This window comes from Vicugna pacos, chromosome 1 (assembly GCF_048564905.1).
Source record: "Vicugna pacos chromosome 1, VicPac4, whole genome shotgun sequence".
Classification (NCBI taxonomy): domain Eukaryota; kingdom Metazoa; phylum Chordata; class Mammalia; order Artiodactyla; family Camelidae; genus Vicugna; species Vicugna pacos.
Window position 1 is genome coordinate 113,460,654 of NC_132987.1, and position 19,780 is coordinate 113,480,433.

Sequence of the window (19,780 nt, forward strand, 5' to 3'; positions counted from 1 at the left end):
CAGAGTCATGGTTCTACCTTCATCCAGACTCCTGTCGCTCTCCCCATCCAAACCCAAGGGGATGTTGGTGACCCGTTTCCGGAAGGTAGCCCACACATTTTCTAATCTGAGGCCATTTAGCACTCTAACTCAGTTCTTCTCTTCTTCTTTTTTTATGTTTTTAATTTTTGTTGTAGGGGATGTAATTGGGTTTATTTATTGATCTTTTTAATGGAGGTGCTGGGGGTTGAACCCAGGACCTCATGCATGCTAGGCACACACTCTACCACCGACCTATACCCTCCCGCCTCTAACCCTGATCTAAAACAGATTCTAATTCTCTAAGAAAAGCAGCAATTATGTTAGTAGTCACTTTGCTTTTAGAACCCAGAAATGTCACTTTTAGGTGACAGTGAATTGATACATTCCCAAGGAACGAAGTGATTCCACACCGTACAAAGGGAACTCCAAGCACGTCATGTGACACTCACAGGCCCTTCCATTCCAGGAGATATTTGCCCATAATTGGGGGACAGCGATCGCTGGAAGCCTTACTTGAGGGTACTGTGTTACTCCGGGTGAGTTTGGCTGGTACTGAGGCCACGTTTCATTGAATACATCTTAATGAATCAGAGAGATGGTGGCTACTAAATGCATTTCATGACATGCCTTAAAAAAACTCTTCTAATTTTAAAAAATTCTAATAAGACAGAGAGAGAGAGAGAAAAGGAAAGAAAGAAACCATTCCTGTTAACAAGTTTCCGGCTGACTGAGATAAGGCTTGGCTTTTGTCTTCCCTCCTCCTTTTTGGCAAGTTCTGCCGATGGCAGGCATTCTCTGCATTTTTGGTATTCTTCTCTTTGGAAGGGTGCGTGAGCTCTTTTGGTGTGTCTACCCATTGCCCTCTGTTCTGCATCAAAGGCCCTTGTTCACCCCGGACCTTTAAAGTCAGGCAATATTTCGGTGTTGGTGAGATTTAGTGTTTACTCATCAAAAGCACCGAAAAACTCATGCCAGTGCGGATATGACTCACCGAAATCAAACCCTCCAAAGTCAAGGTCAGACTCAGTGTTCTTTTTATTTAGAAAAAGAAAACAGAACTTTTCTTGGCTCTAAGTTTAAACTGAGATATGAAGATTCCAGTTAGCGGGTAAAGGGCATCCTACACACTCGCTTAGTCACCTCCTAACTCTTCCCTCCTCTGATGGTTCCTCAGGTGTGCTCAGATGCTAGAGGGGATGGGGATTTTGTGAGCATCTGTAAGCCGGTGTCTGCTCTGCGCTTTTCATTAATGAATCTTCCAGTCATCTTGTTTTGAAGAATTGTTGCCAAGGTTTACCGGCACCGGAGCTGATGTTAATCTTGAGAGCCTAAACATTTTCCTTCGTGCAGTTCAAAAGTTTGGCCTCGCTGCTGCTTCTCTGTTGAGCAGAAAGGCATGGGATCTTACAAGTCACAGAAAGGTGGAATTTCTACCTGGAAATTATTTTCTTCTATATTTTAAGTTTGGGACTTGCGCATCATCCATGCCAGGGTACAAAGGTCCCACTGGCCCCCGTTGCCCTAATGTTCACCACTCCCTCCTTCTTCAGGGCCTTTTGGATTGGTTTGATTGCAACCCAGAGCAAGAAAAACATTTTACATTTAGATCCAACACGACACACGCACAACTGAAAAAAAGCTTTTACGCTGTGGAACAGTGTTTATCCTTACTTTGTGGGATGTACTTTGATGTTTTCCAAACTATTCTTTATTTTTCTTTTTAATTGCTGGTCACAACCCACTACATTGACTTCATGGCTTATTAATGGGCCTCAAGTGACAACTGGAAAACTTTGGTTTAAGGTGTATTTGGGTCTTGGGATCAGCCTGTACCTCCAATCCAGGAAAGAAAAGTGGAACAGAAACTTGAGTGAGTGAGAGACGTGAAAGACGGGGGTGTCGGGGTCACTGGGGGTGTGGACTAGTTCTCCTTCGTCTTGACAGACTCTTCCTCTCCATCCCAGGCAGCTCATGACACCGGGAGCAGCTCCTGGAATTTAGCTCTTGTTTGCTGTTGACTCCAATGCTTGTCTGGCTAAACGAGGTGCCCCTGGTTGCCATTTCAAAGTACGAAAAACTAGGATGGGGGTGAGCAAGTGGGGCTAGCATTGTTTTGATGCTTTTTCTCATAAACTTTGGGGTGGGAGAGGGTGCAAACACATGACCATGGTCTCCTCTATGTTTTGCTCTGCTTTGCTTTTGCCAAGTTCAAGAGAAGGGGGAGGCTAGAAAAAGATATTTATAACACGTAAGAGACAAAAGTTCAGAAGTTAGCATCCAGAATTTATGATTCCCTTCTCCAGACAATTTCTAAAACTCCAAAGCAAAGGATATGAAGAGGAGGTTCACAGAAGAGCCGTTCGGAGTAAACTCACTGATACACGTCAAGATTCTAGAACAGGCCTAGTTCAGAGGAAGTGCTCAATAAACATTAGCTATCGTTATTTTAAAAATATTTTTTGAGGGGGGAGGGTGTAGCTCAGTGGCAGAGTGCGTACCTAGCACGCACGATGTCCTGGGTTCAATCCCCAGCACCTCCATTAAATAAATAAATAAGTAAGTAAACAAACAAACCTAATTATTTCCCCCTTCAAAAATTAAAAAAATTTTTTTTTGTTGAAGTATAATTTACATAGCATAAAATGCACTTGTTTTAAGTGTACAATTCTCTAATTTTCAGTGAATGTGCTGAGTTGTGTGGCCACCACGACAGACCAGCTGTACAACATTTTCATCATCTCAAAAAATTCCCTTGTGTCCGTTTGCCATCCTCACACCATGACCCCAGCCCTCAGCCTCAGGAAACCACTGATCTTCGTTCTGTCTCTCTAGGTTGGCCTTTTCTGGATACTTTATAGAAATAGAATCATACGTTAGGTAGTCCTTTTGTGTCTGGAACGTTAACTATTATTACTTTAAAAATCAAGTCATTGTTAAGCACTTTAAGTCATTGAATGTTTTACGGTGCACTCTTTTTTTAAAAACCAATAAACTATATTTTCTTCAGGGTGCATTTATAATGTCATCTCTGTGTGATGTTACAAAGGGAAATTTTACTGCAGTACGTGGATTAAACAAATAAACAGACTTTTCCTAAATTCTCTGGGAACTGTGAGCTGGTTGGAATCAGCCTCCCCCAAGACACACGCCAGCCTGGGTGCCCGTTGCTCCTGCACCACCAGACTTGGGGCCGGCTCTTCACACTCCTCCAAAAAGGGGTTCTTCCTAGACCCTGTGCCTTGGTTTTTGTCCTGTCCAAGAAAAGGAAATACTATGCTTTTCTATCACTTTTCTCTCTCTTTGTAAATACACAAATGGGATGCTAGAACACTGTGAAGTTGGGTGGTGAGGTTTAGCTGGACTCCCTCCTGAAATTAATCTTCTATCAGGTAATTCCTGGTCTTTACCTGTATGGGTCTCAAGACAGCATTTGAGAAAAGGCTCCCTTCAATTAAGGAATGTGTGACCTCAAGTGGAGAGAGAGAAACTTCCTTTACGGCCACGCCTGACCCGGAACCTAGCCCGGCGAGGTCTTCATCCAGGCATCTCTCCTCCACCGTTTGCTCCTTAGTGTAACTCCTGGGGCTTTGCACTTGCCGACAGGTTGCTGCCCACCCTCTTCCTGCAAAGAGATTTCAGGGTCAGAGACCCCAAGGCAGGCAGGGCCATAGCGACTGTCTGCTTCTTGGGGTGCAGCCCCACAGCAGACGGGGCACGGCGGGATGTGGGAGGTGCTCACCGATTCCTTCTGCGAGAAGGTGATGGTGCCGCCAATTCTTGTTTCTGCTTCAGATGAATTAAAAAACAAAACCGTGTGTGAAGACCACGAGCTGAAACTGCACTGCCACGAATCCAAGTTTCTTAACATCTACTCTGCGACCTACGGCAGGAGGACCCAGGAGAGGGACGTCTGCTCCTCGGAAGCCGAGCGGCTCCCCCCCTTTGGTAGGTGTTTCTATGTGACTGTTACTAGGCGCTGTCTGAGTAGGTTAGGTCTCTGTCTCCCCAGGGAAGGAGGCCACGCAGTGGCTGGCGCCTGGATTAGAGGGAAGGTCAAGGGCAGGGGGAAACCACCCACCAGGGTCCTGCCTCTTTCTGCCCCACCTGCCTGAATCCATCTGTGGTTCATTTAGTCTACACCAAGGAGTCACTGAGCACCTGCTGTATGCAGGGCCCGTTCTAGGCATGGAAGAGTCATCAATGATCAACACAGAGTCTACCTGGAGCTGACCTTCCAGCAGTGGATGGGGAGGCAATGAGAAAACAGAAAACAAACAAGCCAACATGTTGTATTTCAGGTGTGGATAGGCGCTAAGGGAACCACATGCGGGGAAGGGAAGGAGGGGAGCCGGGTGGGTGCTGCAGGGAAGCTCCATTTTCTGGGGTGATGAGCATGCAGAGCAGAGGAGATGAGGCTGCAGACACCTGGGGAAGGTGTCCAGGTGGAAGGAAGGGCTTGTACAAGGCCCTGAGGCTGTGTCCAGGGTCAAGAAGAGCTCAACAAGTCATCCTACTTAGGAGTCTGAGCTTGGAGCTGAGAGGTGATGGCCAGGATATGCCTGGAAGTGCCAGCCTTCAAAGTCACTCTGTGTTATTATTAGTCAGGATTCTCCAGAGAAACGAGCCAAGAGGAGATCTATAGATGGAAAGAGACTGGTTTTTAAAGAATTGACTGACACAGTTGTGGGGGCTGGCAAGTTTGAAATCTGCAGGGCAGACGGGCAGTCTGAAAACTCAGGTAAGAGTTGATGTTCAGTCTTGAATGTGAATTCCGCAGGACAGCAGGCTGGAAATCCTGGCAGAATTTTTGTGTTGCCAGCCTGGAAAAAAATTCCTTTTTTGGAAAACCTCAGTCTGGCCTCCCATAGATTGGTTGAAGTCCACCCATGTTGTGGAGGGTGATCTGCTTTACTCAAAGTCTGCTGATTGAATGTTACTCATATCTTAAAAATACTTACATGGTAGCATCTACACTGATGTTTGACCAAACCACTGGGCACATAGCCTCACCAGAATGACACAAGAGATTAACCGTGATCTTCCCCCACCCTATAACCAGAGAGAACAGACCCTGTTGTGAATGAAACCTCCCAAGAAAGTTTCACCTTATTCATCAAATCTAAAATGAGCTCTTTAATGTGTTAAATTGCTCCAATGGAACGCATGTGAAATTAAACGTTAATTTTAAAAAGACATTCATGTATAAGTATTATCTTGGCTCTGGAAAAAAACAAAAAAGAACATAAAGTGCCCTATCTACACAGTCAAACTCTCAGGCAAAACATGATTCTCAAGGAACTTGTGCCACGTGTATCCCCAGGCCCCTCACCCAGTGTTCGGGAGGAAAGGTCCTTCTGTCTGGGCATCCAGTCACTCTTAATTAGCTTCTGTCTTAACAGGCTTGGCTGCCACATGGGCAGAGAGACACTTGTGAGGGTGGCTCCTGCTGTCTGTCCCTGCCCCGTGCCCCAGCAAGTGACCCGTTGGTTTGGAAACTCCATTCTCCCTCTCATATAAATTTCCATGTGTTCAGAGTGTCTCCACCCCCTCCGCTCTTGTTCCTGCTACTCCATTAGGTCAAGGGACCATTGCCTGGCCATCACAGGAGTCCCTCCAGCCCTAGGCATGGTTTTTCCCCAGGGTGGCCGGAGGCAGCCTTCTAACAAGCAAATCTGATCTCCGCCTTTCTGAACATGCTGCTAGGGCTCGCTGAATTATCTGGTTTGCTTAGCTGGACAAGGTAATCTGACTGCTTTCTACAAAAAGGAACTCTAATTCTTAATATTGGTGTGGGCCCCCCATTTCTTGAGCCTTCTAAGTCTAGCTTAGCCACATGTGTTTTGGGAGACAGCAGTCAGTAACATCTATTTCAGCGGTTCTTTTGAGCAGAAGGTGGTCAACCAAGTAGGCAGATCTGTACACAGCTGAATGATTTACGTTCCGTGAATCGCTGCCTTAGGTTCCCGGGAAGTTGGATGGGAATTCGGTTTAAAGGGGAAAGTCATCAGCCAAAGGAAACGTTAGCAGACACCATGGCTAGAAGACAGGTTTCCGTAGAGAGTTCGAGGAATCCTCAGGTCAGCCAGCTGTTCGGATGCCATGAGTAAGCCTTGTTGACTCGAGGAAGGTCTGTGAATGGAAGACTGCCCTTGGCTTTGCTGTTCAGTTTTGAAAGCTTGAGCCCTGGCCAAGTTGTAGGGCAGAAACAGCCTGCTTGCTCCTCTGCCCCTCCCCTCCCGCCCCTCACAGCTGAGAGCTTCTGCCCACTGCCCCCTGGGTACCTGTGAGGCAGAGGATCACATTCTCTTTTTTTTTTAATGGATCCAATTTTTATTCCAGATGACAACTTTTTGTCTCAGCTCTATTTAATGACTAATTCACCTTTTCTCCACTGATGTGAAATACCTTCTTTAGAGAGGATCACACTCTTCAGGGCATTTATGAACTGCTGCCCAAATGCCAGAGACCTGCTGGCCCTGAGCTCCGCAGTGAGAAGGGACTTCAAGGGAAAATGAAAGGGTCCTTGAGAATGCCTGTTCATCTCGCTATCTTGAGTACCCATCTATCTCACCGTTTTGAATCCCCATCCATCTTACCATCTTGAATGCCCGTTCATCTCAACCCCCAGCCTCACTCAGAAGCCTTGACTCTGTTCTTACCTCCCGGGTTAAGTAGAACTGTGCATGTGTGCAAAAATGTGAACCATTGGCTGCTTGCGTTGACACATTTTCTTGATCTAACCACGTGCTAAGAAATTGTCCACTCCTTGCCACAGGTAGACTGTACATGAGGGTTCCAAATTGCACTTGGCATATTTGCCCCACACAGTCATCAGTTTTCCTTCTTGTATACACACATCAATGTCACTCACTTTAAAAACACCCTCTTTTGATCCCGTCTCCCACCCACTGCCTCTGCAAGTCCTGTGGGCTCTCCCTGCACTTTACATCTTGAATCCAGCCTATTTGCTCCCAGCCCACTCTGAGCTTCTCTCACCTGGACCACCTGGGCTGCCTGCTGACTAGTCTCTGGCCTCCCAAACCCCCAGTTCCCTCCCCCCTACTTAGTCCCTTCTTCACTTAGCAGTCAGAGGGGTTTTATTTAAATCAAATGAGATCACATCACCCCCACCCCACTTAAAGCCCTCCACTCTGCCCACTGTAATTAGGATAAATCCACTCTCCCACCTGTGGTCCTGCCTCTCTCTCTCCTTCCTTCACTACCTCTAAGAACTCCACACTCATTTATACCCCAGGGCCTTTGCACAAGTTCTTCCTTTGCAATGTTCTCCCCCACATCTTTGCTTGGCCAGCGCCATCTTGTCATTCAAGAATCAACTCAGACATCATCTCAGAGAGGCTTTCCAGAGCACCCTTCCAGCACATTACCTTGTCCCTAACGTCCCTCTAGAGCTGTCCCCCCGAACCCCCACCGTCTGTGTGATTGTCTTTATGACATGGAAATAGGTACTTATGTGTATGTGGTCTCTCTCCCCGGGAGAAGGTGAGCACTGCAGAGGTGATGTCTGTCCCTTTCCTGCAACCAGAGCAGGGCCTGGCGCAGAGTAGGTGCCCATGTGAATTTGAGCCCCGTGAATGGATCAGAGCCCCGCCCAAGTGAGGCACCCTGCGAGCAGCTGGTTGCTGGCCTGGAATGTGGGCCTGGTGTCGTCACAGCTTCCAGCCTCTCATGAGAGGCTGGAAATCCAATTTTTTCTAATGTGAAAATTTCTGACTTTTAAAACACTGTGTGAGCCAAATAAAACATGCCTACAGGCTACATCCGGTCCCCAGGCCGCCAGTGTGTGCTCTCTGCTCTGTGTTCCTAGTTATTACTGCAGCTCGGCCTCAGGCTTTGAAGAAGGAGAAAGGGCTGTTTATTTTTAACCCTGGAGCCTGGCATGAGCTTGATAGGATGATTGCCTAAAAGCCAAGGGAGTTGGCCCCTGAAAGCCACCGTGAGCCTCTGAGGGGTGATATTTGTCCTTTTCCTCTTGTGTGTAAGCTAAAGTCTGGTGAAACCCCACATGCTCAGAGGTGCCCCGCTAGGAGCATACGTGGTGAAGCTCTCAGTACACAGTCAGGAAGCTGAGCGAAGTGTGGCTTCAGTCCTCGGGCACCAGGTGTGAGCGAACATTTCCAGTTCTTCCTAAAAGATGACTGTTAGCACGGTTGTTGTGGATCTGCACAAGTACCGTAATGATATTGACTAGAAATAAGAAAAAGATTCAGCCACAAACGTTACCCATCAAATGAAAAGATTTTTCTTTTCAAGAGCTCCTCCAAGTCCCAGTGTGTGAGCAGAGAACAGTGCTTACATAATGGCAAGTCTAAAGCAGATACATTTGAACTCTGTTCTCAAATTTAACTTCGTATCATGCATGGTTTTCCAAGAGGCCAACAAAATCCTAACAATGTCAATCACTCGCTTTAAAGGGATGCAGTGTATAATTTACTTAATCATTCCCTAGTGGCTAGATTATTTCATTGTTCCTGATTTTTTAAATTTAAAAAAATTTTTTAGTTTTATTGAAATTTGGTTGATTTACGTGTTAGTTTCTGACGTGCAGCATAGTGATTCAGTTATACATATATATACACATTCTTTTTCATATAGGTTATCACAAGATACTGAATGTAGTTCCCTGTGCTGTACATTAGGACCTTGTTGTTTATTTATTTTATAGATAGCAGTTTGTATCTGCTAATCCCAAACTCTTAATTTATCCCTCTCTCCCTCCCTCTTTCCCCTTTGGTAGCCATAAATTTGTTTTCTGTCTCTAAGTCTCTTTCTGCTTTGTAAATAAGCTCATTTGTATAATTTTTTTTAGATTTCACATATGAGTGATATCATATATTTGTCTTTCTCTGTCTGACTTGCTTCACTTAGTATAATAATACCTAGGTCCATCCATGTTACTGTAAATGGCCTTATTTCATTCCTTTTTTTGGCTGATTAGTATCCATTGTCTATATACACCACAACTTCTTTATCCAGTTGTCCGTCCATGGACATTTAGGCTGCTTCCATGTCTTGGCTATTGCAAATAGTGCTGCTGTGAATTTTGGGGTGCATGTATCTTGTCAAATTAGAGTTTTCTCTCAACATATACCCAGGAGTGGGATTGCTGGATCATCTGGTAAGTCTATTTTTAGTTTTTTAAGGAACCTCCGTACTACTTTCCATAGTGGCTGCACCAAATTACATTCCCACCCACAGTGTAGGAGGCTGCCTTTTTCTCCACACCCGCTGCAGTATTTATTGTTTGTGGACTTTTTAATGACGGCCATTCTGACTGGTGTGAGGCGGTGCCTCACTGTAGTTTTGATTTGCATTTCTCTGCTAATTAGTGATCTTGAGCATCTTTTCATGTGCCTGTTGGCTGTCTGTATGTCTTCTTTAGAGAAATGTCTGTTTAGGTCTTCGGTCCATTTTTTAATTGGGTTGTTTGTTTTCATTGTCCCTGATTTTCAGATATCATAAACAATGTATAATGAACTTGTGCTTATAGCTCTTTCTTCCTTCTGGATTATTTCCTTGGGATAAATTCCCAGAAGTTTTATACCAAAAGAGGGCATGTGTACAGTCTTCATCTGTACCGCCAGAGGCCTTTCCAAAACCTTTTCATACCAATTTATATGTGTAAACATCCACATGGAGCTGCAGGTCTCCCTGCAAACTTGGCAACATTGTGTATTATTTTTACTTCATGTTTCTAAGTTAATAGGTCTAAAATAGTCTTTCTATATATTTTTAGTTGCTTTTTTTTATTATCAATGACTTTGAACATTTCCCCATGTTTTTGTGGTTATTATATTTGTGATTACACACATTGTATCTCTAGCCCTTGTCCTTTTTTTAGTGTTGTTGAGGTCTTAATTTTTTTCATAAATTTGTATGAGCGTGCAGCAGAGTGGAGACATTAGCTCTTCACATACTTTTTCTGCTGCAAGTGTCCTAACCCCACCCTGTGTTTTTTCTGAACTCGTAGTCGTAGTCTGGGTTTGTTATAAATGGCTGGTTGCTTCTGTGTACTTCATAGGATAAGTTCAGGAGGAAGGTCTGAGTGGTGGTGGCCAGGGGGACGCCGCTGTGGAAGTCGGGGCATGTGCCTGGGGCTCACAAGTCATGGTATGACACCATCATGCTCCCACAAGCATCCTCAGGGCTGCACGAGCACCTCCCCTAGTGGGACCCAAGCTCCTACTGGACATTCCCAGGGACATAAGGGTGTTCACGCTTCCTCAGCAAGGCCCCCACTCCGGGTCTGGGCCTGGAGGAGGGTGGGCAGAGCCTCCACGTTCCGTGTGTGATGCTCTAAGCTGGCCCCGTCTGGAATGCATCAGGGCAGGCACAGCCACGGTCAGGCGCTGGTCACACGCCACACCCTGGACTTGAACAGTGCTTCCCAGCCTTCCCACGTCATCACACACAGGAAATTATATCTGTGTGGTATGGGGAGGGGGGCACTGCCCAGTGCCAAAGTCAAGAGCCCGAGGGAAGCCTGGAGCAGGAACACTCAGCGTGCCTGTGTGCGTCCACCATTGAAGCTGGGGAGCTCTGCCCTGAAGATGCACTTGGCCTCGGGGGACAGAGGTTACGGGTGCTGGGCTTCTCTCTGAGGCCCTTAGACTTTCACCAACAGTCTCCTCAAGGTCCTCCCAACCCAAGCCCACTGCCCAGTCCCAAAGCTACTTCCATACTTCTAGGGTTTTTTTTTTTACCCTGACAACCCACTTCCACATTTCAAAATGTGTATTTGTTTTCTATTGCTATGTAATGAAATACTTCCAAATGTAATGGCTTAAAACACAGATGAACATGTGTTACCTCACAGTTTCTGTGGCGTAGGGCTCCTGGGGGTAGCCTAGCTGGGAAGTTCTTGCTTGGGGTCTCGTGGGGTCTTGTGAAGTTGCAGCTCGGACGTCGTCTTGGGCTGCGGTCATCCGAGGGCTGGATGTCCAAGGTGACTCACTCCTGTGGCGGCCAAGCGGGTGCTGGTTGTCAGCGGGAGACCTTGGTTCTCCCCACCGGGGCCTCTTGAGTGTCCTTGCGACATGGCAGCTGGCCTCTCCCAGGGCCTGTGAGGTGGAAGAATAAAAGGAAGCCTCACACTGTCCCCTCCACCAGACTCTGGGTCACACCGACCAGCTCATTTGTTGAGGGAGGAGGCTACACAGGGTGTGAATTCCAGGAAGTGGAGACCATCAGAGGTGGTCTTGGGGTTGTTCAGGGCTGAATTGTGTCCCGCCTAAAATTCCTTTGTTGAAGTCCTAACCCCTAGTACCTCAGAATGTTTGGGGGAGACGGGGCCTTTAAAGCAGTGACTCAGTTAAGTTGAGGTCGTATGGGAGGGCCCTAACCCAGCATGACTGCAGTCCTTATAAGAGGAGGGAAGGAGGACACAGACACCTGTGGAGGGAAGACCCTGCGAGGACACAGGGAGAGGTCGGCCATTTGCAAGCTAAGGACTGAGGCCTCAGAAGGAGCCAACCCTCCTGAAATGTTGGACGTCCAGCCTCCAGAACTAAAAGGAAACAAAATTCTGTCTTTTAAGTCACCCAGTTTGTGGTCCTTGTTACCACAGCCCTCGGGATATGAAGGCTGACCATCAGCTGTGTCGAGCCAAAGAGAAGACCAGCAAGGCTGGTGACCGCTCTGGCTGCCAAGGAGCGATCAGATCCGTCAGAACGTATGCCTCGTCTAGTGGAAGAGAAAGAAACTGAAAGAAAGGTATGAAAATAATTGATGGCATCGATTCCAGATAAACACCAGGGAAACAGCATCCTAGCATGAGAGGGGAGTGAGCCTTGCCACAGACCTGGGCGTGAACTTCGGAAAGCCGGCCTTCAGGAAGGTCCCTTGGCGGGGCGTCCACCGTGGCACGTCATTTCCTGCTGCAGATACATTTTCTGGGTGGGCTCCAAGGGTTCTATTTCCTTAATAAGAGAGTGAGAAAACCACACGATGCACCTCAAAGGCTGGGCTGAGGCCGCCCCAAAGCCAAGTGTGGGCAGGCCTGGACTTTTCAGCTAACGATCAAGGTGCCAGGGGCTCCCACTGCCAAGGCAGACTCTCTTAAGAGCAACCAACCTAATTATCTAAATAAACACAGGTTGTAAAGAGCGATTAACTTCAGTTTCAGTGTTAAACGGTCGCCAAAAAAATACAAATTAAATGGTTGAATATCTTGTTATCACATGTATTGGGGTGGAGGGTAGTTTGCCAGGAAGAGAGGATGCAAACAAAATCAGTCTGGGAGGGAAATAACCACTTTAAAAAAAAAAAAAGAAAGAAAAGCAAAGAATCCTGCCAGTGGTTCAGAGCTCAGCGTCAACAAGGAAATGGTCAGACCCGAGTGGGGCCTGAATTACCTCGGGCCTCTTCCTGAAAACACACTGTGGATTCTCTCACTTTCGCTCCCAGGGTGACTCTGAGTGCAAAGCTTGCCTCTGTAAATCTCACCAGTCACAAGACCTCCTGGGTCCAGGAGGATTGTGATCTTATAAATGGGAGTCTTTTTGGCCCCCGCTTCCTCTGTTAGCCTTAAAGAATATGATCAGGCACATTTCCTAAGAAAATATTAAGTTTCTAGGACTTACACACAATTCCACAGGAGCACCTGTTGGTACAAGTTTTCTGCATAACAGTTTGGCAGCGTGTATCCAAAGCCTTAATATTTTGAATACCTGTTGACAAAGCGATCGACTTCCAAGAATTGGAAACTACCGCATGTGTGTGCAAATACCTGGCTCTAAGGATGTTCCACGGACAATTCTTTATAATAACAAACAACAGAAATCATCTGAATGTCTACCAAGAACATACTGCCGGTAGATCTGGTACATCTACACCATGAGAAACTGTGCAGCTCTTTAAAATGATGCTTATATTAAAATTTTTACAAATACATTAAGAATGGAAAAAAAGTAGCTTACAAAGTAATATGTGTATAATCCCATTTACACGTAGAAAAGTGACTAGAAGGATGTTCTTTGAAGATTAACTGTTTCCTCCTTAATAGTGAGATTTGCTGGGGATTTTTAATTTCCTGGTTTTGGCATTATTTGTGATTTTCAAGTTTTTTAACTACAAACATGTATTTATTTTGAAACAGAAAAAAAAAACAATAGTTTACAGAAAAAATTAAGTTTATCAGACTTCTAAGAATAACTTCATAATTCAGACTGTTGCTTCTTCCCAGTGTAGGAAGTTTATGCAGAAATCATACATCTCATTCTCAAATCTCTTGAGTTTTAAGGGTTTTTTTCAATGGATAAATGTGCTTAGCTAAGAACCCCAAATAATAATGAGGCTCCTGAAGACAAAAAAAAAATATATCCACAATCAACTCTGTGCCTCTGAAAGCAATAAAAAAAAAAAAACAGGAAGAAAATTCAAAGAATATCTCTTTACTTCTAGATAAACGTCACGGTTTCCGGGGCCAATTGAGTTACACAAAAGAACAGTTTATTATTACATTTACAGAAAAATTTACATTTCTGAAAAAATCGCCTCAGAGACTCTCATATTCAAAAGCTGTTGTCTCTCCAGACATGAATTTTACCTTTTTTTTTAACATTTTTTATTGATTTATAATCATTTTACAATGTTGTGTCAAATTCCAGTGTTCAGCACAATTTTTCAGTCATTCATGGACATATACACACTGTCACATTTTTTTCTCTGTGATTTATCATAACATTTTGTGTATATTTCCCTGTGCTATACAGTGTAATCTTGTTTATCTATTCTACAATTTTGAAACCCCAGTCTATCCCTTCCCACCCTCTTATCTTTCTTTGTAAGAAGTTCATTGTGTGCGCTTTCATTTCAAAGCAGTGTAAACTCGCAAAAGCTTGGAAAGTATAAGTATCTTAAAATCTATAGAGAAAAAAAAAATCCCTCATTTCTTTCCCATCAACCAAACACATCCCCTGCTACCATCCTGGCGATTCTCCTTCCAGTTTTATTTTTATTTCTTTTCCTATTCCCAGGTTCAGCTTTAATATTTAGGTCTGCTCATACCAAACTATATATGCTTGTTTTCACTTAATAGGATTCAAAGAAGACATGTAATTTAGACTATAAGTTATCTAAGTCCCAAAGGCCTTTTTCAGAAGTACCACTTTCCCATCTAATGTAAGCGGCCCGATGTCTGTAATGGTAACCGACGTACACTGGGTGCTGGCATTGGACCCTTTAAATGTAGCGTTTATGCAGTAGTCACGCCAACCAAGGAGTCAGCTCCTCAGATCTTCATGATCCAGCCGAGGAAACTGGCTTAGCAAGGGGAATGACACGTCCACTGCTCCATCCTCCTTCTCACAGCTGCCGCGGGCAGAGGGTCTTCTGGAATCTTAACCGCAGGAGGTGTTTCATTCAAGCTGAGAGACAGCTGGTGAGAACCATTCATGTTTATGCGGGCTTTGACTTCTGCAGTGGCTTTGTACGAACCTCACAGAAAGACAGTGACAAAGGCGTTCCTCATGCTTCATGGAAGAGTCTGAATGTATTGAACAGATACCAGGTGCTGGGCAAACCGCAGAGAAGAGCGTGCCCCCTTGCCCTCTGGGGGCTCTCGGTCCACTGAGAGATCCAGGCACAAAAAACAGCTAACATAACACAGCACACCGTAAGCACCACAACTGCCCATGGCCGGCATCCGCTCCGTGCAGCAGCCCTCTCCCCGGGGGATGTCCCCCTCTGGGTTCTGGAAACCACGGCCCTTGCCACTCAGGCTTGGGAATGGTAGCATCTCTCTGCCCTTCTTTGCCTCAGGGTCCCGCACCATCCTTCGAGGCATTCACATCCCATCCACACTTTTGTAAAGCCTCCTTATCAAGCCCACTTTAGATTGTTTGATTTAAGCCATGAGTGGTCTGCTGGGACCCTGACAATGCCCGCTGCTCTTTCTGCTACTCTTTACTCTTCACAAAGACGTATATGATGCTTCTGGCACCTAAAACATTTCATTCCATCTTCATTGGCTGCTTGACTTGTTCCATCTACTTTCCTTTCATTCATGAGGACCTGCCAAATTAGGTTCAGCAGGATGCACCCTTTGGACTGGTGTGTTCAGGAGCAGTCAGAGTAACAGTGGGTCTGTTCCAAGCCAGAGCGAATTGCCCAGAAGAGCTGACCTGGGGACAACAGAAGGATGACAGCTTCCTGAGGGCCCTCGAGGCAGCTTTTCTCAGCATAGGTTTGAACTCACAGGTCAGCCCCCCACCCCCAACACACACAGAGATTCTAAAGCCAGATATATGGCATGTTTGCATTAGGTGGTGTCCATGTCAGTCCACTAATTTATACATTATTTAGGTGCCTACTGTATGCCCAGCACTCCAGTGATCAAGCATTGAGGAACTGCACTTAACAATATAAAACAGAACCATCATGAATACATTCAGATCAAGTGTTTTTATAGTACTGTTTCTCACCATTTGCCTATTTTATATATATATATAAAATACATTTATACATTTAGATTTGTAACAAAATGTATACATATATTTATACAGACATACATATATGTATCATGGTACATTTATACATGCTGTATATAATTTTATATATGTATATACACATTATATAAACAAATATCATTTGTATACATACTTAATTCTTTTTCTTCAGAGCATCATCTTTCCAACTTTTTAATGTTTAGCCACCGATCCTTCCTTTCGGCTGGACTTTTTCACAGATCTCCAGTTAATATAAGAGATAAAGGTCAAGTTTCCCCTAGAAGTGAGCTTCCCACCTTGCTCTGGCTACACGTCCCTGAGGTGCCTCCTCAGAAAACAGGGTTCCCTGGAACACAGTTTGAGTACCGGTGCTCTCGGAAGAGGAACTGCCCATCAAGGGCCGGTCGGGTCAGATGCTGTGCTCCCCTGTTTGACTCACATGTTTAGCCCTGGTCTCCATGTGCAGCCTGTTAAGTTACCTGGGCCATGAACTCATCTCTTTCTTAGAGGCTCTTGCTTCTCTTTTTCTGACCCTTTTTTCTTGGGGACTTGTCGGTCTATGGTTTTGGCCCCCAATCTATTTCTGTGAAAGCATCCTTGATCCTCATTCCCCTTCTGCCGGGCCCCCTGAGCATCTCCTGACCCATCGTCACCCCCCACGTGTGCCTCTGTCCATAAGCAGCCAACCACAGGGCCCCTGCCACCTCCAGACCTGCTGAATTCCCACTCACCCCACAGTGAGGGGCTGGCTCTTGCCCCCCTTGGTGATCTTTTTACTCTACTAACCTTATTGGTTGCACCTCCTCCCTTCCAGATCCATCCAGAGCACGTTTTCCCGTGGCCCATTCTGAAACCGTCAGACTTATGGATACATGCTTCGTCCTGTTGTTGACTTTCGCCTCCCCTAAGCTGCCTCCCCCTTGGTTTCCTCCAGCTGGGCCGCATCTTTGACATGTGCCAATCATTCTTGCATACCTGACACCTGCCTTTTTTCCTCACACTCACTTATACCTTAGTCACTTATGCTATCCGTTAGGAAATGCCTCTGCCTTCTTGAGCTGACTCTCAGGATCCAGAGCCCCTAATTTCTTTGTCGCCATAGCCCACCCTTTTACCATCTGTCTCCTACCAAATGGTTTGAGCCCATGATTCCCCCAGTATGTTTTCCTGTGCTTGCCTAAGTAGAACACTCATATTTAAGGGCACATATTTAATGTCAACCAGGCAGGGATCTAGGGCCCACACTTCCCCCAGACACCGAGGCTTTGGGCAAGTTGCTCATCCTGCTAAGCATTAGTCAAGGTAATTAGCACAAGCTGTCATCACAAACAACTCAGTGCTTAACCCGTGAAGGTTTATTTCTTGCTCACATCACTGTCCTTGGCACGTGGGTGGTTCTTCTGGGTGACTCTCCAGGCAGTGACTCGGATCCAGGCTTCTCCCACCTCATGGGGCTTCGGCATGAACAGGGAAGGAACGTCACCAGAGCTGCACTTTTAGAAGTGGACTCTAGCAGCATCGTTTGAATTGACAGCTTAAGGAGACTAAAGGGAGAAAGAACGGATGTGGGACTGCTGTTCTGTTCACCTAACTTCCTCTCTCTTTCCCTTTGTTCAAATCTTTACCAGATGTTACTGCTTTCTCTGTGCCTCTATGAGACATTTCTGGCTCAATATGCCAACAAATAAATATTTTTATTTTTATTTCCTTTGGCATTGTTATTACCTGACTCTCTGCCTCCAAAGTCTCTGGTCCCCACTTCATCTAAAAGATTTCTGGGAGAAAGGTCTTCTTGAAAAAGGCTTTAATAGTCCATTTTTAAGTTTTAAATTATCTAATACAATTTATATACACAAAACAATGTATATAACACTTATGCAAGTTGTAAAGCACAATAATATCATGTTTTACACCACAAACAACTAGAAGCCTACAGATAACTTGCCTCTACTCCGCTGCACCAGCCCCCGTCCCGCCCAGTGGCAGCAACTATTTTGAGATTTGTGTTTATTTCTTCCCCTTTGTCACACCTGTTTTATTTCATAAGTATGTATGTTACATACATTTTTTTAAGTCTTTGTTTCTTTCTTTTGTTGTCTAACACTGATGGTGTCTAACTGCATGTCATTTTCTGGGACTAGCCTTTTTCAGTTAACACTGTTTCATCCATACTGTGTGTGTGTAACTATGGTCCAATCATTTGTGCTGATGAATGACACTGCATACTTTTTTCATTCTCATAACGATGGACATTTGGGCCGTTCCCAGGTTTTTGCTGGTAAGCACTGTGCTGCCCTGAACACTCTTGTCCATGTTTCCTGGTGAGTGTGTATGTCACACTTCCTCTCGAGTACGGATGTGCAGCCCTTTATCACAATTCTGAAAATCCAAAACTCTGAAAAACCGAGAATTTTTTTAAAAATTCATGTGGCAGAGAAACCTGATGGAACCAGGATGAATGTGAGGTTTTCATTGGTCCTCACTGATCTCACTTAACGTGCATGTTTGTATATTTCACTGGAGAAATAACAGTGTATTTGACTATGGGCCACTGCCCTGTGTGTAAGATTACCTCCCTAAAATCAGAAGAATTGTAAATCCTGAGGGGTTTCAGGAAAGGCATATGGTGGTCTCTTAGGAGTCAATCTGCTGAGTCTTAGGTTATAACAATGTTCAAATTTAAAGATGCCCATGTATGGCCAGGGACACAACCACCAGCCACATTCAAGAATTTCCAGTGAGCCAGATGCAACTGGCACTGGCAGGCTCTTAATTTTTGCGCATCTGGAAGGTATAAAGTGGTATCATCACTGTGGTATTAACTTGCATTTTTCTGATTACTAATAAGAGTAAGTGTTTTCATATATGTGTCAAATGTTTCCTCTTCTGTGAACTGCCTGCTTATAATTTTTGCCCATTTGAAAAATTGGATTATCTATTTTGCATTTGTTTGTAGAAACACTGAATCTTTCGACTGAAAACATCTTTCCCTTTGTGGCTTATGTCTTTTTTTTTCTTATCATCTCTAATTTTTTTCTTCCAGCTTTATCGAGGTATAATTTATATACATTGCTGTATCAATTTAAGGTGTACAGAATAATGGTTTGACCTACATGCATCATGAAATGATTGTCACAATAAGTGAACAGATATCATCCCATATAGACACAAAATGAAAGAAATAGGAAAAAATTTTTGTGTGTGGCGAGAACTCTTAGGATTTACTCTTTTAACAACTTTCATATATAACATACAACAGAGTTAATTATATTTATCATGTTGTACGTTGCATCCCTGGGACTTATGTACCTTATAACTGGAAGTTTGTAGCTTTTGACTGCCTTCATCCCGTTCCCCTTCACCCCAACCCCCTGCCTCTGGTCATCGTGGTTTGTCTTTTACTTTCTTTATGAAGTATTTCAATGAACAGTAGTTCTTAATTTTAACACAATCAAACGTATCAATATTCTTTCTTTTTTTAGTTAGTGCTTTTGTATTTTATTTATGAAATCTTTTGTTATCTCAAGGTCAGAAAAGTGTTATCCAATTGTTTTTTTCTTAAAGTTTTGCTTTTCACATGGAGATCTTCAGTCCATCCGGAATTGATTTTTGTATGAGGACGCAATCCTACTTTTACCCTCTGGATAACCAGATGCACCATCACTGCGTATACGTCACCCTCCCTTTACTGCCCACCTCTCTGCCATGCCACCCTCATCCATACCACAGTCCCACACACACCCGGCTCAATCTCTAGGTCCTCTCTTTCGGTCCATCAGTTATATCTGTAATCTGGGGCACTGCACTGTCTTAACGTCTACAGACTCATGACAAGTCTTAGTATCTGGGGAGGCAGGTGCCCTCACCTCGTTTGTCTTCCGCAGAAGAGTCCTGACTCTTCTTGGCCTTTTTTTCTGTGGAAATATTAGAATCAGCTTGTATTCCATGAATAACCGGTGGGGATTTTGGTTGGAATTAAGTGGGGTCTCTCTGGATCCATCTGGGAAGAACTGGTATCTGCATGATGTTGACCCTTTCCCTGAATACCGCTTGAGTGTCCTCCTCCATCCATCCCATTTTCTTCACTCATCTGCAAAGCCTCTCCTCTTCCACCACGTTCTTAATTCCCTCATCCTTTCTCCTTTCCCTTTATTAGTAAGAGCTAACACTTACTGCATGCTTACTGTGTGCCAGGCAGTGTTCTAAGCACTTTATGAAAAATTAATTTAAACTTCACAATTAAGCCAGCGTATTTAAAAATACAATTTTTTTAAAAAAATTGTGGTTGAAAC

The 19,780-nt window shown here is 44.6% G+C and overlaps 1 protein-coding gene across 3 annotated transcripts in view; it reads left to right on the forward strand.

Annotated features, from left to right (window-relative positions):
- Positions 1 to 19,780, forward strand: part of EVA1C (eva-1 homolog C) — an 81,610-nt gene that overhangs the window by 40,015 nt on the left and 21,815 nt on the right. For 2 of the 3 annotated variants that reach the window (XM_072968519.1, XM_072968536.1), the window contains one exon: positions 3,814 to 3,966. In XM_072968519.1, coding sequence (XP_072824620.1) covers positions 3,814 to 3,966 — 153 coding nt within the window. The remainder of the gene's footprint in view (positions 1 to 3,813; positions 3,967 to 19,780) is intronic. The other variant, XM_072968528.1, reaches the window with a different exon arrangement.